This window comes from Bactrocera oleae, chromosome 5 (genome assembly GCF_042242935.1).
Source record: "Bactrocera oleae isolate idBacOlea1 chromosome 5, idBacOlea1, whole genome shotgun sequence".
Lineage (NCBI taxonomy): Eukaryota > Metazoa > Arthropoda > Insecta > Diptera > Tephritidae > Bactrocera > Bactrocera oleae.
Window position 1 is genome coordinate 27,887,101 of NC_091539.1, and position 27,017 is coordinate 27,914,117.

Genomic DNA, 27,017 nt, shown 5'->3' on the forward strand with positions numbered 1-27,017 from the left:
TATACATACATAAATGATCCGCGTGACGAGCTGAGTCGTTTTAGCCATATTCGTCTGTCTAAATATACGCGAACTTGTCTGAGTTGATTTAGCCATGTCCGTCTGTCTGTATATATCATAGTTTTTAAGCTATCGATTTGAAATTTTGCACCTGCTTTTTTCTTATTAAGAAGCTACTCATTTGGAACGGCCGATATTGGACCACTATAGCATATAGCTGCCTTACAAACTGAACAATCGGAATCAAGTGCTTGTATGGGAATTTTTTTATTTGACGCGGTATCTTCACGAAATTTGGCATGGATTATTACTTAGGGCAATAATGCAATATCCGAAGAAATTGTATAGATCGGATGACTATAGCATATAGCTGCCATACAAACTGAACGATCGGAATCAAGTGCTCGTATGGAAAACTCTTTCATTTGACGTTATATCTTCACGAAATTTGGCATGAGTTATTGTTTAAGGCAACAATGTATTCTTCGCAAAAATTATTCAGATCAGATCATTATCATATAGCTGCCATACAAATTGAGCAATCGCTTACAAGCTTACAAAATTTTTAAAGCACATTCAATACTCATGAAAGAATGCGTAATCTGGACATTTGAAAACATCAAAATTTGTTAACATATCCTGGGCAATAATTTCGTTTTTTTTTATGTGTTATTTATGGAATTTATTTGTTATACAATAACTTAACACCACTATTTTTTGAACGGTCTAGAGGCTAATTATCTACTACAGTCGAAGACTAGTGTCATAATTTTTTTCTAATTCAGTTAATTATTGAAATAAGTGTACCACTTCAAAAATGTAAATAAAGATGACGAACTAAACCTGTTTAGTCATATTTTAATGTGCATAAATGAAATGAACAGCATTTGTCTAAAACGGTCGATTGACCGTGTGCCTTTCAAACCTAAGGCCATGCTGTAATATATGGCGCAAACTAGGTGAATAAATTTAATTATTTTTATACCTTGAACAGGGTATATTAAGTTTGGCACGAAGTTTTTAGCACACAGAAGAAAACGTCGGAGACCCTATAAAATATATACATACATAAATGATCAGTATGACGAGCTGAGTCGTTTTAGCCATATCCGTCTGTCTGAATATACGCGAACTAGTCTATCAGTTTTTGAGACAATCTGAAATTTGCACACGTCCTTTTCTCTCCAAGAAGCTGCTCACTTGTCGGAACCGCAATACACTTTAATTAATGACTCAATGCTACACCATAGTGTTGTTAACTGACTGATAATACTCCAACCAAAACAGGTTTTATGCTATGATTTTATTCGCTATTGTTAAATAATCTGTAAAGTAAGCATGTATACAAACATACAAGTAAATGCAAGCCAAATTTCGCATGCGACTCCCCCGGTGCGTCATGTGGATTACTGTGATCTTTTAATATTTTCCTTTTATTACTCATTGTTAACTTTCGTAGACTTCATTCAGCATTTCAAATATATAAAACGCTTCCTAATTTATTCATTTGCAAATTTTGTCACATTAGTAAACAGCTGATTCGAGTATTGGTTTTGCATATGTTCTAAAAGACGCAAATCCAATAGGATTCTGTGACGCCATTCAAAATCAGAATTGGTTTGCAATTCTGACAACTACGTAAATCTGTCTTGGATTCCACAACACCCCTGTATATCTTATTAAGCGCAAAGTAAGACACTCATAGTAGACAGAGAATTTCGCATATCACCATAACTACTCTGCTCGTTAAGTCCGGAACGTCCCTGTTGCATGAGTCTATTTATCCACTTTTAAGTTCGGCAACTGATGGTATTGGGTAGAAATGTTCACAAATTTTGATTATCATAATTGTTTGCAACTTTGGCGGCTTGTTTAGCACGATTGAGCATAATTTACATGGTTTTACAAGTTAAATATCTTAACAATATAACAATTCATTTTAAATCTATGTGTAATTCAAATAGCTTAGTACAAAGCGTTACTTTGTTACAATTTCTACTTAAGGTTTAATTTTAGATTGCTTTACGATTTGAATACTTAACGATGCAATAATACAATTTGGTTTTTTTTTTCTTTTTATATGTAACTAGAATAGTTTAGGACAAAGCGTTATCTTAATTTATTACAGGTTTTATTTTTTGTTGTTGTAATAATTCAAATTTGATGAAAAGAAAAAAAATTATTAATTGTTCTTGTGACTTTATTTGCATGTGTGTTAATTTATGTTACTGTTAGACATATAAGGAAAATTAAAATACTCATCTGAGATTACTTTTATGAACTTTTTTCCCGTCTATTAAAATCATAGTACCTAAATCTCCTTCGGTCGTTTTTTCACTAAAAATTTTACTAAATTTATTTCTCAATCTTTTGTTTCTTTTCAAGAAAACCTTGTCTCCAGGCTCATAAGTTTTCATTCCTTTATTTTGATTATACCGCTCTAGGGTATTTTCCTGTGTTTTAACCAATCTTTCGTGGACTTCGAATAGCTTTTCAGGTGAACAGTTATAAAAAATATCAATGGGCCTGGCATTTGTTGTAGAGCGAATGGTATGGTTGTATTTATGTGTCGCTAAAAGAAGGAGATCTACAGTTTCGTTCAGCTGTTGCTGTTCTTTAATGCAACGGGCTCTCCATAAGAGTTGTGTGAAACCTTTCGATTTGCCCGTTGGTTTCATTATGCAATGTTGATACAAAAAATTGCGTAATTGAGAAATTATCTCTTAAGATGGTTTTATTAAATTGGATTGGAAAGATTTTTCATTATCTGAAACAATTAACTTTGTGTTTTGGAATATTAACAGCATTTCGAGTAGTGCATCCTTAATATCTAATGAAGATCGGGACATCGATGCATTTTAGAAAATGCTGTTTATCTGTTATAAAAATGTCGAGATGTAAAATTTCACCAGGATAATTGGGAATTGGTGTTTTTCCTATTGCTAAATTGATTGGTTTACGCTGATACTTGTTCTCCAAGCATATTTTACGATTAACAATTATAGATTTTAAAAGCTTTTTAATGTGGGGAAAGTAATACTTGCTAGAAATTTGCTTGAAATACTCTTGCAATGAACGATGAGCGCGGTTATGCACAGTGGCAACCGTTTCTAGTTTTGGTTCGTTAAATCTATTACCAGTAGTTCCGTATGTAAAAATTTAGCTCCAGAATAAGACGATACCAAAGGATTATGAATTTTTGCTAATGTTTAGAGGTCACAGTGTATTGCGTAAGTCGTATTTGGATTTATCACATCTTTTAAACATAATAACAAGTTTTCTATAGTGTCGAAACTAATTGTGTGGCGGAAAATTTTTTGGAAAAGAATTTTTGTACGTTTGTTTACAGTTGCGCCTTTTACAAAATCAGCTGGATTTTAAATTGATTTACTGCGACCTTTATTGTTTTAACTACGTAACTGAGAGATTGTTCGCTATGTACTCTTTCGCTCAATTCACTAAGATTGTTAATGAATTGCCTAGAGAGGGCATCAGCCACTATGTTTTCCCTTCCCGGCTTATAATGTAAGGTTGGTGAAAAGGCACGTCATCTCTTCATTTTAGTATTTGGATTATTGGAAATTGAAAACGTAAGTGGTTGATGATCGGTAAAAATATGTATGTTTTTAATACCATATAGATACTGACGGAGAGTTTTTAAAATTCAAACTACAGCTAGCACTTCGCGTTCATTTGTAGCAAAATTTTGTTCAGTTACGGAAAGAGTCCGCGAAATCATTGTTATGGTTTGATTATTTTGGGATAACACTGCACCCAAAGTGTTAGACAAAGCATCGGTCGTTAATTCAAATGGCTGATTATAGTCAGGATATTGTAAGAGGACGTCTTCCGATGAAAGGATTTTCTTGATTTTAACAAATGCAGACAAAGCTTCTGGATCTAGAGTGATTTTAATTTTTTTTTGATGTACCTCATTCTTGACGCTTCTAGTTTTTTTAATATGGTATTGACATGGACTAAATGTGAATTCGCATCGGCAGAAAAAATAATAATGTCATCGATATAAAGATGACACGTTTTGCCAATATTTTCTCGCAGAACATCATCTATTGCGCGTTATACTTGGCGCATTCCTTAAGCCGAATGGCAATCGACACAATTCGTATTTGCCAATATTCATATTGAATGCTGTCTTTTGCCTATCTCTTTCGCGCATGTTAATTTGATGAAAGCCCGATTTTAAGTCTAGGGTAGTGAAGTAGCGTGACTTGCCTAAATTCGCTAGTATGACAGTAGTGTCAGATATAGGGTATCGAGCAGGGATTGTTTTCTCGTTGAGTTTTCTAAAATTAATTACCATTCGCAACTTCTGCTTTCCATTCTCTTCGGTACCTTTCTTTGTCACGACATGAATGGGTGAGTTGTATGGAGAGCAGGACTTGCGTATTATTCCATCCTTTTTAAATTAATCGGTTAAATGTAAAACAGTGAGAGAAAGCAAATATCAATCAAAATTAAGGGGGCCATAATAATAAAATAATTACACAATATTTTAAAGACCAAAGCAAATACAAATTTCTTTTATTTCTAATATGAAATAAAAACCCCCAAATTATATTTAATATTTTTTACGTCTTTACAGATCGTAGTTCCAAAGAAATGGAAACATCACAATATTAAAATAAAGTGGTCACAACCTTAAAGCAATAATACTAATAATCCACAATATTTTCTTTCGATTTCAGAAATCCATTTATTCGATCATTCCTACTGATGAAAAATGGCGCACACATACAAATGAGAGTGCAATGAAATCAATAGAAGGTATTAATCCAGTTGAGTTAAAGAAACATTCTAATCTTTCTAATGAGAAATTTTAAGCATGAATTTTCGTAATATCGAAAAATTGTATTGATATATCATAAGCATTTTTTCGTATAATAACAAACTTATCATTATATACTTAGAACAATTTTATCCTACCCCACACGGAAAGAAGAAAGAAATTTGTCGTCAAATTTAAGAGGTTTTAGAATACTAAAATATAACATCTCTGATTCAAATATTTAGTCAATATTTGATAAGCTTTAAGTCATTTATGGTTCTTATATAATATTGTTTACCACAAAATCTGGTGAATTTAATTACAAAGGCTCGATCCATAGACTTTATAATAATGGAATATGCATACAGTTTCGACTGCAATTTCCTCAAGGATTCCAGTGGTATAAAATCATTCAGATACTTGCGCCAGTTTACAACACTGGTTAAATGATTATTACAAAAAACAAAATTAGCTTAAAAAAATTACGCCTTTAAAACTGATACATTGTGAACATAATATACTTTCCTGAATTTTGCCCCAAGGAAAAGGTTGAATTTCTTTTCGGAATCAATAGACGCTCCAATTAATTAGTTTCATCATTTTTGTTTCCTCATTAAAATGCAAAAATAAACCATTGTCTTTGCATGAAAAATATAATTTACTTTAGGTTTCGTTTGGTTTCTTCAATGTTATGGCAACTAAATAATATAAAGAAACATCAAGTGTTTTTATTCGTTTTCCTTTGGTTCTGAAATCGAACTGATTTCGTTGTTGTATCTATTCAAATTACTGACCAGCAAGCAAATAAAATGTATTTAATTTTCCTGAAATCGGTGTATCAATTACGCATATTGTATATGTATTTTTTACTTGTAATGAATTGGGTTAAATTATTAGACATTTATTAAAATCATTTCACTTGTCTAATTACGCCAAGAAGACGTCTCCATCCTACCTATTACATCAATGCTATGAGTAAATACTGTACGATTCTCTCTGTGCATGCGACCAACTATTAAATGACTGAAATTATGATTTATACGTTCCCACATTCACTAAACAATCTTACATTCAAAAATGTATCAGGGGTACAACACTCTTCCTTTAAATTATCATTTGCGAACAAATAATAACAAAAAACATATAATATTAAACTACAAATACGTTAACTGCGCGTTAATAAGCAGGTTATGTGGAAATAAAAAATAAAAATAATATATAAAATTATACCATTTTACTAGGAAACAGAATAAAACTTTGTAATTTATGATCAAATAGAGAAGCGGACATCACTTACCTGATCCGAACTGGGCGACCGACTTTGTTCTTCCTTATTTTCAATTTTCTTTGGACTTTTAGGATTTCTGGAGTAAGGATCATTAGCGCCATACAGGTCAGGACACGCCACACTCAACAAACAAATTTTTTGTACAATGTCAATAACAACAAGCCCATATTCAGTTCCATATGCCATACTGAAATTGAGTAAACACACGTATGTACCATATATTATATGTACATATTTTATTGCATGTTTTTACAATTGTATATATTACACTATACAACTCTCGACTGGGTGTGGACCAAACCAATTTTTTTAGAGAGATTGAGTCATAAGTGAAAGAGTAATTTCTACGTTTTTTAAAGTTCGCCTCTAAATTCGATATAGTATTTGCCTTCGAAGTTTGAAATTAAGCTTCTTTAAAAAACACTTTATAATTATAGTACGTATTTTACTATAAAGTAAAAATATGGACCTAATTTACCTTTTGATCTTATTTCAATGGTATATAACATTATTCGGTCGAATTTATATGGAAGCTGCTTTAAGAGGTCAAAGCTGGATCTTCGATAGAAATAAAAACTTTATATACTATTGAAATAAAAGGAAAAGCTAGATTATTCCTGAATTTATATGTTTTTAGTAACTTACATACTATAATTAATTCTGTTGTTTAAAATTAGCTCAATTTCGAACTTCGATAAACGGAGAAATTTCTTTTTTACTTATAACTCAATCTCGCGAAAAAATTAGTTTGATACCCAAAAAAAAGTCGATTTTGCCGTATAATTTTATTGCTTGTGTTTGAAGGTAATGTAGTCTGGTAACTTGGTTTGAAAAAATCGAGCTTTAATTTTTCTATACTATATATTAAGGATGATAAAATATTTTCTATCCAACCGATTGGACTGAAACTTTAATATGTTTTTACTCATCAATAGCTCTCTTAGGAACTAGGATTATTTTATCGCTAACTTTCGATTTAACAGCCCGATTTCTACTTAAAAAATTATCACTTTTTTTCGAAATCAACCAGTTTTTTATTTATCAACGAAATTGTTTAATCCTATTTCCAACTAGAATGACAAGCTCACATAACAATAATTCCCTTGACCTTTTATATTTCAGATGTCCTCAAGCGACCAAAACACCTCCTTTGTTTTGAGACGCTCACTTCAGTGCTACAAAACAATAAATTAAAAAAAAAAAGACAAAAATAATTTTTTTGTACACTCTGAGATACTTTTAATAATATTTTACCAAATGAAACTGATTGAATTTTATGTTTTCTTAATAAAATATTCCCAAAAAATGCAAATTACCGGACTATGAATATCCAACCACAAATTAGACATTTTAATAATGATTTTGTACTTTTAATTACTAAACAAAATACAATTAATATTCTTCAATGTAATGGCAAGCAAATAAAAGTTCTCTTGTAATTTTAATTAATAGACAAAATACCATTAATATTTTATTTTAAAATTGTCTATGTTATGTTTTTAATAATTATATTCAAATTCAATAAGTATTGAAAAATACAGTTGGACAATTGGCTCGTAAGATATATATAGCATTTTGAGTCAAGTTTTGGTATTTAAAAAAAACATGGATAAAAACCACTTTTGTTTTTTGATGAAGCAGTATATATTAAAACAAACGCTGCTAATTGATTCAAATTCGTATCGAACTACTTCCTCATTCTCCGAATCTGACCTCTAGTGACTTCTTCCTGTCCTTCTTACGTGATTTATGTGAAACATAATCAAAAGGAAAACAATGACGTTCATTACAATTTAAAATAGAATATGTAGTGCTTGGTAGATTTGAATTTTTGTGAATTTTAGAGTTTGAATACATTTAATATCTTTAAAGAAAACATGTGACTTTGTTTTTTATTCATTTACGAACGTTTCTAACTGAATAATTTACCAAAATTAATCTTCAAATATTGTTTCTCTTTAAACCAGGGACATAAAAGAACAGTTATTGTTTAATTTTTGACAAAAAAAATTCATTATGAGGGAACGGTCGGATATATACTTGTATAATGAAGAAATAGAAAATTTTTGTTTTTGTGAGGACGTCACAAATATGTCAAAAACTTGTAAATTTACATTATTTTTCCTCACAAAATAATCGTTATATTTTTATTTTTATTTTTCGCTTACCAAACAAGAGTTATTTCTTAATTTTTTTTTATTGCTCACAGAATAATAGTTATGCGGTGAGTTTTATTTAACTCTTACGCAATAACAGTTGAAGAGTACGTTTTTTTTTTGTCTTGACAAATAATACTCTTACGCTAAGTTAATATTTATCAATGTATTTGCTGCTGTGCATTTGTAGGATTTAAAATATTTTTAGCAATCGAGGTTGTAAAAGCGACAATAAAAAACCAAAAGCCATTTCAGAAATGACTGGAAAGAGAAACATCCTTGGTTAGACATAGATTCTGATCTTAGACAAGGTAAAAATATTCGTGGCGTTACAATCATTGGCCACCTGTTTCACTTACAACGTCATGTTAAAAATTATATGCACTTATAAGATGTAAATGCTGTAACGCGTAGCATTCGAAAACCATCTCTAAGCAGTCCTTAAACAGGCACAAGGGTCAGAAGATCATAACGTCGTTAACTGGGCCTGAAAATTGCAAACATATTTCAGATATTAATCATTGGTAATAGACTAAAGCACAGATGTATATATGAACTAAAAACCATAACATAGACAACCTATTTCGTTATATAAATTACCACTCCTGCCACAGCGCCAGCAGAAGAGCTAAATTTGTAAAAACTTTGGAAGCGAAGTTATATCATTTTATGGTATAGTCCACCACGATGGATTTCTCGACAGGTAAAATTTGTACTGATATTCGGTGTAATATTATTGTGCACCTGTATGTGTATAAATATTTTTAGATGGTAGTCAACAGAGTTCTAGAGCAGTGGCCGCCTTTGCAATACTATTTTAATAATAATAATAACCCAACGATTACCCTCCTCCCGCCCAACCGACGCGAGGGGCGCAATCCGCATACGTGCGGAATTAGCCGAGTCAGAAAAGGCAAGAGAGTTTTTTAAGTGTTGAGATCTAAAACTGCTTAGCTACAGAAACAAAAATTTCAACAGCTAAGATCTAAAGTTACAATATAATAAATTGTTACATTTTCATTTATTAAGAGAAAACAATAAAGTCTTTTTAATTTTTTTTACCCTAGGCAACTTTGAAAAATCGATATACATCGATAATACAAGTACTACATTCAAATGCAAATAGCCTTTCAGATGATGAAGTCAAAGTATATTTTTACTTTCCGTCTTATATATTGAAATGCTAACAGAATAAGCTCGCATCCATATCCTTACAACCTATCTTTATTATTTACGCATATAACATGTAACATTATTTTAATAGAGAAATTTGAAAGAAGTAGAGCACAATGCCTTGATTTCTACAAAAATCCGCTAATCTTAGATATATTTTGTGGTACCGAGACCAAAATATTTTATACATTGAGGATTCAGAGAACTCTGATGTCCACTCATAATTTATATTTTGTTATTATATTTACTCGTACTTGACGAACGGCAACTATACTCACGGTATTATATTTACGCAATTATTATTGTATTGTATTTCAAAATCATCACTTACAGTCCATAACTGGAATTAATGCATAAGGATGTGACTTGGACATTTCTTCTGTTTGGGCCAGTAGTCAGACAAACTAATTGCGATTGAAACCCGGGGGGTTTTCGTTGTGAGCCCATTTTTACTTTCAACAAACAGTCGGCCTGGGAAAAATTAAACAGACATAAAAATTAGTTAATTTAGTTTATTTATAATTAAAAACAACTTATTTAAAACGTGATGTTTTGATATTGTTCTATTTCTTACAATTTACTAAAATTTGATTAAAAAAACAATAATTAAATTTTTCGCACGAACGATAAAACTAAGAGAACTATAAAAAACTAAAATAAGGGGTTTACTGTTGACGATATTCCATATAATTGTCAAAAAGTTTAATAGAAACCTGCACTATATCATCTTTAAAGAAAAACGGGGGAATACGTTAACTTCGGTTGCACCGAAGCTATAACACCCTTCACACATACAAAAAAATCCACACTATAACTTGATTTTGATCGGTCAGTTTGTATGGCAGCTATATGATATCTAAAAAAATTACTTTACACAATAATCGATTTGAAAGATATATTCGGTAAAATATCTTGTAAAATAAAAACAAAACCCATACAAGAATTAATTTTTGATCATTTAGTTTGTATGGCAGCTATATGCTATAGTAGTCCGATATCGGAGGTGTGCAAACAGTCAGATCAATATCTCAAAAACTAAGGGACTAGTTCGCGTATACACAGACAGACGGACGGACGGGCATGACTTAATTGGCTCAGCTCGTCACTGATCATTTAAATATATACTTTCTAGGGTCTTTGACGTTTCCTTCTGAGTGTTACAAACTTCGTGGCATATTAAGTACCATGGTTTAGGGAATAAATATATATTGCAGAAGCAAAAATGATCCCCTCGAATCATGATAAAATATATTTATAAATTTAAATGTATCGAAGATTATCAAACGTGCATATCTTTTTAATTTAAATAATAATATAAAATTAACTCATAAAAAATTTACCTTATCAGAATCACTTGACTCGGTTTTTTGAACTTGATGTGGTATAAAATCACACTCTGGACTCGTACCATAAATATCGTCGAAGTTTTCATAAAGTATAGAAATCTCTAACGCCATAACCTCAGACGTTAATTCGACTTTTCGAAATTTAAACAACATAACTTGTCCCACGGCACCAGCTACACATAATCGACGTGATTCGGAACAAAGATATATATGATGTATGGCAAATGGATTATCGTTACCACTATCTGAGTGTGAATTTTTCGGTTTTTCAAAAACTTTTGCCGTTTTCAACTTATACAGAATCTGGAATATAATTATAATTAAAAGAAACAATAATAAAATTGTATACATACCTGCAGAGTTCCTGCTCCCGAATCCCAAAATTTTAATGTGCCATCTTGATGTCCAGTGATTACGATTTCCGAATAACTGCACGATGCGGGAAACCATTCCCCGCCATTAATTGGCCACTCTCGTTCAGAAAAACCAGTTTTCTTACTAGTTGTTGTGCGACCAACCTATTGAAATATTTTTTCTTAGTTATATATACTCCAACACTGAAAAAGGTATTGTGTAAACCACAAGATGTACCAGCGTATAACAACGAGACTTTTTTTGTTCAAATTCGTCAGAATTGTCTATAAACAACACATATTTAGTATATTGTTACATTTCATAATTTCACTTTTCTGCAGTATCTTTGCTGTCTAAAAGCCGTTTATAAATACTGGTACACCATCTACTTAGTACAGTAAACGTCAGCAAAAATTCTTACGGAGTAAAAAGCAGGAACCAAATCCGAAGGACAATCAGTTAAATAGGTGCAACATGTAACAGGTGATTCATGTAAGTCCATAGGATAAGGCGATTCAAAACATGGAAAACCGGGCGTGAGTAAGTCTATTAAAACTAAGTCATATTGTAGAAGTACTGCTATCGCATAGGGCTCTTGGGTTTCTAGGAAATCAAGCAATTAAAAAGGCATACAATTTAGTTTTACATAATTTTCAATAATTCTATAATTAACCAAACAAATTTAATAAATTTTCTAAATGTCAGAAAATATATTATTTGTGCTTCGCTGTAATTAAATACTTAGATAATATAAATAAACTTCATAGCTGCTAGTATATATGCTACTAGGGAAAGAAGACAACGACCTGTTAGGGAACACAATGATTCATTCATATTCCCATTCCCGTAATAATACCAATCAGGATATACATATGTAAATATATATATAAATTGTATACATAAATATTCTTGGTATGTATATTATAAATATTATAAATTTGATGATCAAAAATATAACACGTGTCGTTAACTAGATGTTTAGACAATTTTTTTATCCAACAAATTTCGGATTCTACATACTACAAGAATTAAAATGTATCTGATAGATAGTACCACAATTCTTTGTTTCAAAAACTGTACCCTTATTAACTTATAGAAAGGACACATGGCGATGATAGAAAAGAAAAAGAATCATCATCACTGATATTCTATAGTAAACCACAAAAAATTGTGATATACATAAATTCGAAATATTCGATAATAACTAAAAAATTTAGAACTAATAAAGGTTATTATAATTTTAATCCCGTACTTTCTCCAGTGACTTCCTCACATTTAGCTTTTAAATCAAGAAACTAATATAAACCATTTTGTGCGAAACAAAACAACAATTACTTACCGCAGAACCAAGGATTTTCGCAAAGAATAATAAAGTCAACGACAGCGTGTTCCATTTCCAAGACAGTTGTTGATTTCCCAACCATAACAGTTATACAGTTTGATTTAGAACTTTTCTCAGTGGGCATTCCACCAGAAAATATTGTAAATGTATCACTGAAATTAAAAAATACATACGTACATATGTAATGTATATCACACATTATCAAGTACTTAATTTAAAATCACTTACCTCATTTGAGAAGTTTTTAAATCAACTTTATAAATAGGTTTACATTTTTCTATTGTGCCTTCCTTAGAAACTTTAGCTGTGTGTAAAAAATTATATTTGTAACAAATATATAAAACCTGAACATAAATCCACTTATAAATGATAAGAAAATTGAAGTTTCCTTTTAGTTTTCCGCAAATTAAAAGCGTAATCATATTTGTCGACTTTACATTTGTATTTACATTTTTGACATCCAATTATTTAGTAGTGTTTCTGGAAATTTGGAACATTTAAATGAAGATATTTTAACAAAAATTATTTCGAATTTATGTATAACCATATCGAACAAAATATTTATTGAACAAATCGTAAAACAGTAACAACAGAAAGTTGTAGTAGTTCTTGAAAATTGCTATAAATTCTATAAATTCAAAAAACATTTAAAATTTCAATCTTAGAAGAGATATGAATTGCGCTGACACTTCACAATTTTCTTAGCAATTGCTCGCAGATTTAAATTGTTCAAAAATTCCATGATGTATGTTACTCTGGGATTATGTAATGAATATTTGAATTATTTTGAATAGGACAATAATTTAACTTACCGTGAGGGCAAATAACCGATTGAGGTTTTACTACAGGTTTGGTTGGCCATGTACATATGGAACCATCCGTATGAGAGGAAACAAAGTATTTGCCTTCATAGTGCCAAGCAACCGATTTGACTGGTTCGGTAGCTTGCCAACGAAATTCCGCACATTTACTTTTTAAGTCCCACAGCACAAGAAGACCACATTCAAAAGCAATAAGTAGCTGCAAACAATATTACAAAAAATTGTGTTCACTTATACATATATAAATCTGTTTAACGCACCTTGTTTGCATCTATGGGATTATCACATAACGCAATCACAGCACCAGGATGACTAGTTCTAACCCTAAAAACACAGATTACGGTTATTTAATTACATTTTTTGCATGCTGCTACCAAAATTTAATTTAACACCACCTATCAAAAAATGTTTAGAGTGATATATAAACTTAAAACTTCCAGTTACTATTCATAAGAAAGAAAAGTTCATATAAACACACAACAAAGTGCTTATGAATTCAAAAACTCATTTGTAACTAACCAAAATTACTTAAGTATCTCCTAATGCTCATATTATCATACTTAAAAATAGCAAAACAGAAGGCGATTTTTGGCATAAAAAAAACTAACCAATTGTTTTAAAATTTTAAAGACATATTTGTACATACTTTACGAATACACAAAATTTTACAAATTCATTCGTAACTAGAAGATATTGTACCGACCTACGGTCGAAAAGAATTCAAAAAATTACAAAACGGCGCCGTTTAAAAATTATTGTACGCAGAACATGTCGAAAAAACTTGATAACACTGGTCTACAGTGGTTTTGTTTCCCTAGATATATGATCGATTTGAATATATTTGTTCTAAAAACTCACGAAACTGTCTATCACTTTTTTATTTTTGAATCATCATTTCCATTTTATAAAGCAAAAATCTGAAAACATGACACCAAATAACAGAAATATTTATAATGTCAGTTTTGTTTTGAAAAATGAGGATACATCGATATAGCAGAATGAAAAATGTCGAAAACATATGTTATATTTCAGCAAAACTTTTTTTATGAGCATTTCTTTTATAATTTTCCAGTTGACAATCTCTTAACAGTCATAACATTGATAAAATCAGTATCTTTCATTAATTGCCGTATTTGAGAACAATTAAATATTTTAAAGGTAGACTTTTCCTTACCAAGCTTCGGAAATCGGTTACAAATGTTTTCAAAACAATATTGTGATGACTTTTGAAATCCAAACGAAAATTTGCATTGAGTCAAACAAAGACATTTTGTAGACTGTAAGTCTAAATATCTACCCTGAACATAACTGGAAAAAAAGTGTATTACTAACTATAATTGATAATTGATATTTCAATAGTTGATCAAAATGTGCAAATATGCAATAATCAGAAAAACAAGAGCACATTCAATTCATTGAAAGCATCTATTTGGTAAGATGTCCAGGGCAACAAAAAAAACCTTTTTTTGTAGAGCTTGTAGTAATGGAATCATTTGTCTCCGGGTAATAACCCAAACAAATTTGAAAAATGTTTTAGTTTTGAGAAAAACGCGTTCAAGTGTAAACTGATGCAGTTGTTTGAACTAAGCGACTACACTTGAGAAGACTGTTACTCAAGAACTATTTGAGATTTCAATTCAAAATTTTAGGATGTTATTTTGAAAGGTATCTTAAGTAAGCCTATCGAAATATGAAAAAAATTAAACTTTTGTTAATTACAACAGCTTAAGACAACGGCATCACCGTAGGTAGCTCTTAACGATTCATAATCCGTAAACTAACATCCTATCCTAGTTTATTATAAATGCAAATATTTTTGAATAGGTGCAAAAATAATTTATAATATACACAATTTAATACGCCTTACACTTCAATAGCCTTGTTCCAGTTTATTATGTAGCCACTAAGGCTAAATGTTTCCACATGTACCACATGAATATTGCCCCTTTCTGTTCCAACATATAGCCATTTGCTTCCAACAGGTAAGTGAAGGCATGTTATCCTGAAAATATTAAAAATTAAAAAAATATATATCAAAATAACTTTTTTGTATTATAAATTAGTAATCAAACCTCTCTCTTTGAAATTTGAGACTCTGAACTACTTGCGGTGTTTTCTGCCGTATACTCCACAAATGTAATGTGTCATCCGCTGTAACCGTTACAAGTGCTCCCTCATTGATCAGAAATTCTAAAAATATTACTGCACAGTCCGACTCGCCTTCGTGTTTCGCGTGAGCATCTACACCTGGACGTCCAAGTCTATTTTGAGTAATACATAATTTAAAGAAATGTACATTGCATAATCTTAACCTAATCCACATACATTCGAATGAACCCAGATTTATCGCCAATCGCTAGAAGTCTTTGCACGGGGTCAAAAGCGAATGCAGTTGGTGAGTAGGGAAATCCGTGCCGAAAAGTCTGAAATCAATTAGTTCTGATTATTTAATTACATTCGACTAGAGAAATTACAGGCTAGTTGAAAAGTTTCTATTTTCACAAAGAAATAGCACTACTGGCTCCATTTTTTTCCCCTCAAGTTGGCTGTCGCAGCCACACCAGAAATCACTGAGCAAGTTCATAATATTGTTAGTGAAGATCCAAGTTTGACTCAGCACGAAATTGCTAATGCCTAGAGATCAGGAGAATTACATATGAAAAAGCTGTTTGGAAAGTTAGTGCCGGCACACGTTAACAATTCAACAAAAACTGGATCGAAAACAAAGTTCTCAGCATAATTTGAATAGTTTTAAGCAGAATAAAACCAATCTATTGTGTCGTTTTATAACTATAGATGAGACTTGGATCTACAACCATGATCCTAAATTGAAACCAAAACGTTTACAGTGGACTGAAGCTGGTTGTTCAGCTCCAAAGCAGGTGAAGTCATAACGATCAGCAAAGAAGGTTATGGCACCAGTTTTTTGGGATGCAAAAAAAAAAAATTTGTTGATTGATTATCTGCAGAAAGGTAAAACAATCAACTCTTAATATTATTGCAACATTTTGGATCAGCTGGATGATAAAATTCGTGAGAAAACACCTGGTTTGCAGCACAAAAAATAATTTTTCATCAAGACAATACCCCTGCTCACAAAGGTCTTTTAACAATGACAAAATTCAACGAACTAAAGTACGAATGGCTTGAGCATCCACCGTATTCACCAGATTTGGCGCCCAGTGACTGCTACCTCTTCAGAAATCTGAAACAATTCCTTCGCGGAAAACGTTTTTCGTCGAATGAAGAAGCTATTACAGCCGTAGACGGGTATTTTGCAGAGCTTCCGGAAAGTCATTACAGGGATGGCATAAAATTATTGGAGGATCATTTTAATAAGTGTATTGAAGTTGAGGGAGATAATATTGCACAAAAAAAAATATTTCGTACCAAAAACAGTATTTTTTCATTTCGAGCGCCAAAACTTTTCAACCAACCTGTATACATAAAAATTTGGAAGTTCAAGTTGGAAGTGTACGTTAACAGCCTTGATTTTCAGCGGGTTATCTAAAGTAGTTTACATATATTCAGATTTTCTCTGTAACAACAAGGAAATAACAGTCAAATTCATAAGCCATATGTGATTTAAGACAATTATGAGCTTTAGATTATTATATTATAGATAAAAATTATTTTACCATAAATAAATAAACAACATACTAGCTTTTTATTTGTATATTAGGGGCACAACCAAGTTCCCGCTGTTTGTCAATAGCTTGCTCCAGCAGTTCGTGGTGATAGATTTTGATGTATCCAAAACGTTATAAACTTAACCTAGTCATTTGAAAAAGAAACTGCGTTTCCACATTAGTGACTTTAATTATAAGTCATTGGTTGTGCGAATATGTCCGATTTTTTGTCAAATAATTGTCATTTGAATTGGAGACGTTGATCGATGAGGATCAGTGTCAAACGCAAGAAGGGCTTGCCCACACCGCCTCATCCGCCAAGCCATTTCATTTCAAAAAGCGGCCTCAATATCAGGAGAGGCACGAAAAAGTGATTTTGCTGCATGACAACGCTCGGCCTAACGTTGTCAAACCCGTTAAAACCTACCTGGAGGTAGGTTTTAACCCTTAAATGGGAAGTCTTACCCCATTCGCCATATTCCTCAGATATTGCACCGGCTGATAATTATTCGTTCCGTTCGACGGCACATGGTCTGGCTAAGAAGCAGTTCCACTAACAAGACGACATCGAAAAATGGCTTGAATCTGGATAGTATCACAAGATGAACAGATTTACCGTAATAGTATTCGAGCTTTACCAAAATGATGGGAAAAAGTCGTGACTAGCGATGGGCAATACTTCGAGTAACTCGTTTGTAACCATTTCCTTACAATATAATAGCATTTTTACTAAAAAAAAAAAAACTGCGAAAACTTAGTTGCGTACCTAATAATTAACAATCTATATTATTGTCGGAAAGGTTTCCGATTCGTTTTGCCTGTAATCTATTCCTACAAAATTTATTTTTTAAAACACCATGATGATAGCTCTGTTAAATTTTACTATTATCTTTGTGTTCAAATTAAACAAAAGTGTGCTTTTGTTGTCGTGCCAAAAAAATAGAATCAATGAATAAAAATACCAATTAGTTAACAATTATATTGTAAGTATATAATCAGTAGGATATTTGTTCTTGACATTTTGCTATAATTAAGTATTATTTGTAGAAGAAATGAGCCGAGGAAAGCATTGCACAGCGGCAGAGTGTAAGCTCATAAAAAATTTGCAAAATAACGGTTATACCCGAAGGGAAATTGTAAAAGCGATTCCAAAAATGTGTGTTTACTGCTTTGAAACCTCCGAAAGAATGTTAATTGAGGGGACAACCACGAAAACGACATCTCAGGATGACAATTACATAGAGATTTTATCACAACGCGAACGTTTGAAGTCCTCTGTACCTATCCCAAAAGCTCTGTACCTATCCAAAAAGAACTGGGTATAGAAATTTTTTCGAGAATTGTTGTGTGTCGCCTTTTGAAAAAGAAACTCTTCGGAAGGTTGTTCCGGAAAGTCCCAATATTGACAAAAGGACAGCGGAACAAATCCGATTGTTTTGCTTCAGCCCATATCAATTGGACCGGTGAAAAAAATGCAAGATCCTTTGGTCCGATGAATCTAAAATAAATATGGTAAGTAGCGTAGGGAAATTTTGGGTTCGATGTCCAAAGAATGCTGAAATGAATCCCCGTAACACGACAAAAACTTTCTAACACGGTGGTGGTAATATTATGATATGGGGATGTTTTTCGTGGTCCGTAGTTGGACCGCGGTTTTGGATTCGAGAAACCACGAACCGTTATCACTACCTTGGAATTCTAGAATATGTAATGCCTCTTTATGCAGAATGGAATATGCCCTTAATTTGGTAGTTCCAGCATGACAATGACACGAAGCATACCTCAAGTGTGGTCAAGACTTGGCTACTGTGCCAAGGAATTGATATTACGACTTGGCCATTAAACCACAAAATAAGGAAGAACTGTGGGAAAAAGTCCCAGAGGCGTGGTATTCAATACTGAATTCAGTCTGTAAAGCTCTAGTGAAATCAATGCCCAAGGTGTGCACTGCCGTAGTCGCAAATTAAGATTTTCCAACAAAATCCTTAACTTATATGCAATTCTCACTTATAGTTTTAATAGTCTACTATATACGAGTTTTGGCTCCATCATTATATTTTATTGTTAGTTGAAGTTCTTCACAGTTCCTTTAAAAGTTGTCTGCTGATAATACTAAAATTTATATGAAGTTATTTTTGCTTTAGAAATGTTTAAATAAATAGTAATAAGAACTGTGGTAACACTTTTTTTACAAATAGTTGTGAATAAAATGTTGATTCTATTTTATTGTAAGTAACCTATATGTATGTAAATCTCGAAAGAACAATAAAATTAAGTTACATATAATATATCATTATTGGCTATATATTTCTTTTTCCGAAAAAAATTTTTCTGATACATTGATAAACTTTTCTTTTAAAATTCATTATCTTTTCACACACGCATACATATGTATGTATATTCAATAACCATTTGCCTAAAAATATATATAATTTAATTTATTTATTAAATTATCACAATTTGAATGCAAACACAATCAATCTAGAATTGCGTTGATGACAAAAAAATGTAATAGCCGCGTGTGTCTTATGATAGTTTCAATTTCCGCTACCAAATAAAACAAACGCCAGCTACAACATTTCATTATATATTTCTTTCTTTTTCCGAAAGAAGTCCAAGGTTTTAGAATATGTTTACAAAAGATATAAGAATTTTAATTACCCTTTTAAGTGAAAAATGTTCCGCCTTTAAATGTTCCGGAATTTCCTGCTCTTGTCGGTAAACCTGTGGTTGCACGCTTTGTCGAAAACCATCAAGGACTCCCTTGAATGTAAATTTTTTCATTTTCGTGTGAGTACAATTTTACTTCGAAACTTTAACGACCCGTTTGATTCCCGAGTTCTGCAAGAAAAACACAGATATCAAGTTTAAGTCTTTAATAACTCAAAAATAAATAGTGAAGATAAAAAACAATTGTTTTGCAAATTCGACAAAATTCTATACATGCAGTCATACATATTTTAACACTTAAGAATATTATCCTTTACGATCTCTTGAGGTACTTGCGATAACATAAGAACTCTTTGAAAAGTCTAGATAAAAGAAAAGAAACGGGTCAACGAATGAACTGTAACATTCGTAAACTAAAATAATAAATTACTTATGACTTCAGCTCTTTTGACAAAAGATAAAGAATGCTTCTTTACCTATTTAAGAAAACGTTTCGTGAAAATTCATCGCTCAGATATCTACATTGAAAAAGTCACTAATCGAATGAAAACTTAATATGGTAAAGACAATTCCCATCGAGACCTATTCAATTGTGGAAATTTATGCATTTTAAATCTATTTATAAGTTCTATATCTTAAAAGTTTTCGATCCTCAAGTCGATAGACGTCAGCACCTGGCGAAACGACATAGAAATGTCGCTGGCCACTTACAAGGCAATCGGCCGGCTGATCTACAATTACGCAGGCCCAAAATGGTCGCCTGAATGCAGCAAGTCGTAGCTGAAACAGATACAGACTAGTCATAACACCACACTCCGGAATATCACAGGATGTCTCTTGATGTGCCCCGTCGAACACCTTCATAGTGAGACCCTCTTGCTTCTGGTTGAGGAACATAATGCACCCTCCATCCAATCAGTTTCTGTTGGAATGTTCCGTGAGCTCGAGTTTCCGAGTGAAACTAGAGAGACTCTAGCGCAACTACGTAGCTACCAGTTGTTCTGATGTCGTTATCAACAAGATTCTCCATGTCATTAAGTAGGGAAGAAGTTAGGCTAATCAGCGTGTAGGACAGTTCTCCACTTATTTGGGATATAATACTAGTTGCTTTCTATAAAGAGTATCTTTCAAATTGACTAAAAAGAATTAACTTCCCATACCCAAATCCAGCATTTATAAGAATAATAAGCCTAAGCTCTAGAAACTGGAATTAAAAGTAAATGTAAATTAAAACTATTGTTTCGACTGGTAATGCTGCAGCAAATTTTTTTGAACAAAATATTGATTTTGGGAGAAAGCATCAATTCTTGCAGGAGAATTCGACATCCGAAATGTTTATGAAGACAACTCTACCAACAATAAGTTTTGTTATACTAACATGTATCTACAGGCATTAAACCAATAACTGAAACTATATTTTGTAAATAACTTTAAATTTAAATCTACGTGTGATAACTAACATGAGCTATTGTTTTCGACACAGATACATATTTTGCAACTTAGAATTTAAAAAATGCGAAAATTTTCTAGCGTCGCTTTTTAAGAAAGAAAATTATTGGCAATATCTTTGTTGAATATGTGTTGCTGGACACTGAAACGTACCGTATAGTTAATGCTTTCATAATCGTAAATTTTTAACAGGAATTATGTGCATTATCATATTTTTAACACTACCGATTACACAACACTTCAAATGTAATATTTATCTTTTAAAATCAAACTGAAGCCATCGAAAAGCTTCTCTATTATAATTTTGTCCAGCAGTATATATGCAACGGCTTTTAAGTACATAAATACAGAAATGCTCCAACTTCCCATATGTAACACTATTATTATAGAAATATTTTTAACGAAAAGAGGGTTTGAGTTGGTGTACTATTAAAAACTATAGCTTCAACTAACTGAACAACAGGTTAGATAACAAATAAGGAAGAGCTAAGTTCGGATGTAACCGAACATTTTATACTCTCGCAAAGTCAAATGGTATACTCGTTTTAGATTTCTTTGTGGATCTTGCCGCCTTGTTCTACAAGTATGCTGACCGATATTTTCGGTAAAAAGTCAACTATAGGCATTGGAGTCCTAGGGGCTTGAACAGTTTTGGTTCAATTTAGATAATTTTTGCTCACAAGGTGGCACAATGGCTTAAACGCATTATTTACGCAAAGTTTTACCCCGATATAATCATTTTTGCTTGATTTACATAGTGGAAAGTGAAAAAATCAGATGAAATTTAAAATGGTTTTATATGGGAAATAGGCGTGGTTGTAATCCGATTTCGTTCATTTTCGCACTATAAGATAGAAATATGAAAAGAATATTGTGTACTGAATTTGGTTAAAATCAGTTAAGCAGATCCTAAGGTATGGGTTTATTTAATGTCTCTGGATTGTTTAGTGCTTGATTTATCGCGCTTTTAGTAGTTTTTAACAGTACCGTTATATGGGGAGTGGGCGGGGTTGGCACCCGATTTTTGTTCGCAGTGAATTTTGTTATTATAGCTTCAGTGGTATAGGAGATATGCACATTTAACTTATAAGGGACCACGCCCACTTTAAAAAAAATTTTAACTGCAGATGGCCCTCCCTAATGTGATCCTGTATACCAAATAAGAGTCTTGTATCTTGTTGTGGAGCTTAGTTATGGCAATTTATTTGTTTTTGATTAACGGAGTTTTGTGGGCGTGGCAGTAGTCCGATTACGCCCATCTGCAATACGAACCGCCTTACGGTACCAAGAAACATGTGTAGCAAGTTTCATAAAGATATCTCAATTTTTACTCAAGTTACAACTTGCACAGACGGACGGACGGACGCACAGACAGTCACCCGGATTTCAACTCATCTCTTTCTCCTGATCATTTATATATATATAACCCTATATCTAACTCGATTTGTTTTAAGTTGCGAGAGTATAAAAATCAAGAAGAGTCCATGTGAATGTTCACCAAATCTTTACAATCGTAAGAGAGTGCACATTACGGTTTCTTTGTATTTTATTATACGTATGTATATGTATATAACCTGTGTCTATATTGTACATCTGTTTGTACACCCTAATATTGTTCTGTTTTCTGTATAAATGTATAAATTCTAGTAGATATTATTTGGCGGGAATTATCACAGAACATACATAAATATAAAGAGTATTTACTGTGTTTTGAACTACTATGTATGTTCACTAAAAACTACAATTTGCTTCTCCAATTCGATATCAGTCTTGATAAGAAGATAGAGATGAATACTGTAAGGATATTGTTATACACACACAAACACACATACATTTTCCTGTGTGATTATATAAATTAGGGTGTCCGTTATTTCACAAGTTAATTTTTTTTTTGCAACCGTCTTCTGAAGTTTCAGTTTTTGCTCTAAAAAACGTAAACAAGTTCTTTATTAAACCTTATTTCTTTTCCCATGTATATAATATAGGAGTTTCTGATATTTTCCATTAAACAAATAAACCTTCAACCTTGAAAAAATATATTCTATTGTATATATTATCTTCTTATATTCTACTACAAAATGCTTCATTGTAGAAAAAGGTTTTAATGATTTTCTTCATAAAATCACTACTTTAAAAGTTATTAGTTTACGTTGGATCCATTATTAGGGCAAAAGCTAAAACTTTAGGGCGTTTGCAAATAAAAAAACAACTTACGAAAAAAATGTACACCCTAATATATATACACAAAGTACATAACTATAACTGCAAACATTTTTGATATAAATAGCACAAAGCTTTACATTGCTTTGCTCAACCTGCTTTTGCGAAAAGGTACAAAAGAGTGCTAAAGTGCACATCACATTATATATTAGTTTAAATTTATTGATTTTTTTTACAGATTTTGTACACATTTGGACGTAAGATGCCAAATCTGCTAAGAATACAAGTAAACAGATTTAATTGAAAACTAAATTTACAAAGACCAGCATCCATGTATTCATAGAAATCATCAAAAGAAATTAACTTTTGTAAGCTACTGATATTTTTAAATATTTAGAGATTCTGAAGAACTACATCAACATATTCCTAGCAGAAAAATAAATATGTAATTAGGTATATACACAAGTTTTAAATTCTTAAACACTTACGTTTCGCAACATATTGAAGAAACTTAACACTTTTCACAACGATTTTAATTACTAATTCCGGTAACGGTGTAATAAAATTTAAACTTAAATGCTACTTTAAACATTACTTCAGTTACAGCACAAGGTTAAAGTTAATGAAGATTTGCAAATAACTCAATTGATTTTTCCCCACAAAAATATAGCTTGCAATCTTTTGTCGCACTGAAAAAATTCCGAAAATGGCCGAACTTTCCTATATTAGTGAGTAATTGGGTTTTTTTAAAAGCACATACATTACATTAAATTTTAACATTATGCTATCATAATTTGTAGGGGTTATAATAATTTAATTCTATATTTTTCATTTTTTTAGATTAACACTTCTTGTAGGAAAATGTGGATAAGTCTGTTATAGGACAATTGCCAAACGGGAGTTGAATGTGTTAGCGAATGCGCATGTTTACAACTTGGCACTGTCCAGGGTTGAATAATGTACAACAAGACTTAGAGTAAAAGCTTGCATGGTGGTGTAAGCTTATGGTCACATGATAGCTTTGTCGGGGTATATCAATGTTTTCATCGCCACCAATTCACGTTTACATTTTATAATACTGAAAGCTTTCCTAAATGTTACGACGCATTATTTCGGCTTTCATATGGAATTTTAACTCAAACGTTATTCCTATATAACAAAGTCATACAGAATTGCTGAATAAAATATGTACATACTTACTTACATGCATAGGGAATTTATATAAACAAAATCTAGGTTTCTTTTGTGAGAATTTTTGTTTGCAATTTTAGTGCATCTTGCGCTAGTAAATGTTAGTGCTTACTGTTAATAAAAGCTTATTGCAGATTAAAATTAGAGAACTTATACATGTTTAAATATGTTTTTGGGATTTCTTTTATTTATAAAATTACTGTATTTCGGTATTGAATGGTAAGAAATGATTTTTTTAAAACAAACAATATTATTATCTAAAATCCGGAAATTTAAGTTGAATTAAAGAGTTGCCAAGAATGAATGCAACTTATAGAATTTATCAATTATAAATTCCAAATTGGCCAAGTGGTTTATGAAATAACAGTATACACTTTTAAAATATGCAATTTCGAAATTTATGATCTAACAAATAAAATTTTACTGACTATCATCCATGCAAGTTAACGGCACCTTCACACAGTAGCTTTGCCGTAACTGTAAATAAAATTGTATCTTAACTTTTGAAAATATGTAGTCGCATAAGTAAAATTTGTATTAACGTTTTTGTTCATTTAAGAATTCGATATGATTTTTCATTCTGAATCGAATAATCAATTTTAATCAAACCATTAGTGGTGGCCCTCACAAGAAGGTATAACAATAATAATTGTAAACAAAAACGAACTTTATGCCGAAATATGTTGAATAGCTAAAATTGTAATTGTCACTTTCTTTGTTCTGAATTCAATAATTATTGCGAAGTAGATTTAAAACGTATAAGCAATACAAAAAGTTGAAAGTAAAGGGGATTGTTTTCCCGTCAATCAAAAGAACCACAGGTGTTCTTATTTTTTTCGTGCGTTAGCAGATATAAAGTATATTTTTTCAAAATTTCCTCGTAAAGGGAATTAATTAATTGGCGCCCAACGTGGGCCACGTGTAAGTCAAAACAATATCCTTGGCAAGACAAAGGGAGAAAACTACAAAGTATCCCTAGCCAAAGGATAATCAATCGTGAAGTGCAGTGCGTGTGTTTCGTGAATGATTAGGCACAACTGAAATCCTTGGCAGGACAAAGGGAGAAAACTACTAAGTATCCCTAGCCAAAGGATTATCGATCGCAAATAAGAGAAAAGTAAAACTAAACAAGTAAGAAAGGCTAAGTTCGGGTGGAACCGAACATTTTATACTCTTGCAACTTGCAAGGATCAAAGCAAAGGTTCTAATGAGTTAATGTGAAAACGTCAACCAGATGATCGCAATTCATTATTTTAGGGACGAAATTGATTTTGCTTATTTTAGGCATATTGGCTGATATATACGATATAAAGTCACCCGGAAGTTCAATAACCTTTATATCAGGTATATGGGGGCTAAGAAAAATATTGACCCGATTCAACCCATTTTTGTCACTCAGACATACTATCATCAGGAGAGCATTCTCTCCGAATTTCAATTATACATCTCACACTTGACCGATATTTTCGGTAAAAAGTCAACTATAAACACAGTTTTGGTTCGATTTGGACATTTTTTGGTCATAAGCACACTTTAGAGGGCCTATTCGTTTTATCTCGATATATCCTTTGGAGCATTATTTGTACACTGGAATGTAAAAGAATCAGATGGAATTTAAAATTGTGTTATATTTCTCATTACAAACCAGAAGTGATTAATTCCGAAATTCGATGTGACGAATAATAATAAAATCATTACCAGCATTTTGTGGCAACAGAACAAATATGTTAGCTGGAGAGAATCAGTTAATAATGCAATGAGTTTATATGTATGTAAGATACAGCCGAAGATATTTTGCTGCATTAATAATATTGAAGAATAAAATTACACACGATGCTAATGATATATTATCTAAACATGGCACGGTACTTTATTTTGATGCATTTTTGGCACAACTTGATTTCGCTTACGCTAACAAGCGACCAGCTCATATTACTGAGCAAGAAATGAGTATTTTACGCAAAGACGATTATTCAATTATTGAATATTATAATAAGGTTAATAACAAAAAATTAACCTTACGGCCAAACGATTTACTAAATGCATTGACAAAAGCACAGAAATTGGAATCAAATAATATACGAACAACTTTTGCATTACATTTCGGGAAAATCCGAATCATTTAACAATAATAGGCAGCGTAATAGTTTTAATAATAATAACTGCAATAACGGGAATTTTAATAACAATTTACGGTTTCCACAATGTCAACTTCAAAGAGGTTATGATTAAAGGATAGTTCAGCAGCACACACGAAACCGAATACAGCAAAGGCTGATACAATTTAACTAAAACAATAATATAATAAAAAGGACACATGACAGTACACAGCAGAATGTGCAGCCACCGCTAAAGACACAGTGCATTAACAACATTAAGGAAGGTAATTTTTTAGACCAAAATTAGTTCTATCATATATTTTTCTACGTTACAGGGTTGAAGGCCAAAATTTTAAAATATTTGTAGAAACGGGGGCAAAAAGTTGCTATATTAAATCAGGAATTTTTAAAAATAAGAACAAATTAGATATATACTTTTAAAAGAGTAAAAGCAGTTAATGGATTTTCGATAATACGTTATTATGCAGTGATCAACTTGAAAAAAAAGAAGTTGATAATAAATAATGAATGAGAAGATATATTTAACTTAGGA

The 27,017-nt window shown here is 31.8% G+C and overlaps 1 protein-coding gene across 6 annotated transcripts in view; it reads right to left on the reverse strand.

The window, feature by feature from the left end:
- The window catches only part of Tomosyn (syntaxin-binding protein tomosyn), a 59,648-nt gene that overhangs the window by 25,618 nt on the left and 7,013 nt on the right, over positions 1-27,017 (reverse strand). For 5 of the 6 annotated variants that reach the window (XM_070109568.1, XM_036376664.2, XM_036376670.2 and 2 more), the window contains exons 2-14: positions 19,557-19,736; positions 15,592-15,689; positions 15,339-15,527; positions 15,134-15,268; positions 13,527-13,590; positions 13,258-13,465; positions 12,674-12,749; positions 12,443-12,597; positions 11,525-11,706; positions 11,103-11,267; positions 10,744-11,052; positions 9,735-9,874; positions 6,084-6,261 (exon numbers count right to left, since the gene is read on the reverse strand). In XM_070109568.1, coding sequence (XP_069965669.1) covers positions 6,084-6,261; positions 9,735-9,874; positions 10,744-11,052; positions 11,103-11,267; positions 11,525-11,706; positions 12,443-12,597; positions 12,674-12,749; positions 13,258-13,465; positions 13,527-13,590; positions 15,134-15,268; positions 15,339-15,527; positions 15,592-15,689; positions 19,557-19,679 — 2,022 coding nt within the window. In that variant the 5' untranslated portion in view covers positions 19,680-19,736. Of the gene's footprint in view, positions 1-6,083; positions 6,262-9,734; positions 9,875-10,743; positions 11,053-11,102; positions 11,268-11,524; positions 11,707-12,442; positions 12,598-12,673; positions 12,750-13,257; positions 13,466-13,526; positions 13,591-15,133; positions 15,269-15,338; positions 15,528-15,591; positions 15,690-19,556; positions 19,737-23,662; positions 24,030-27,017 lie in introns of those variants that run through there. The other variant, XM_070109567.1, reaches the window with a different exon arrangement.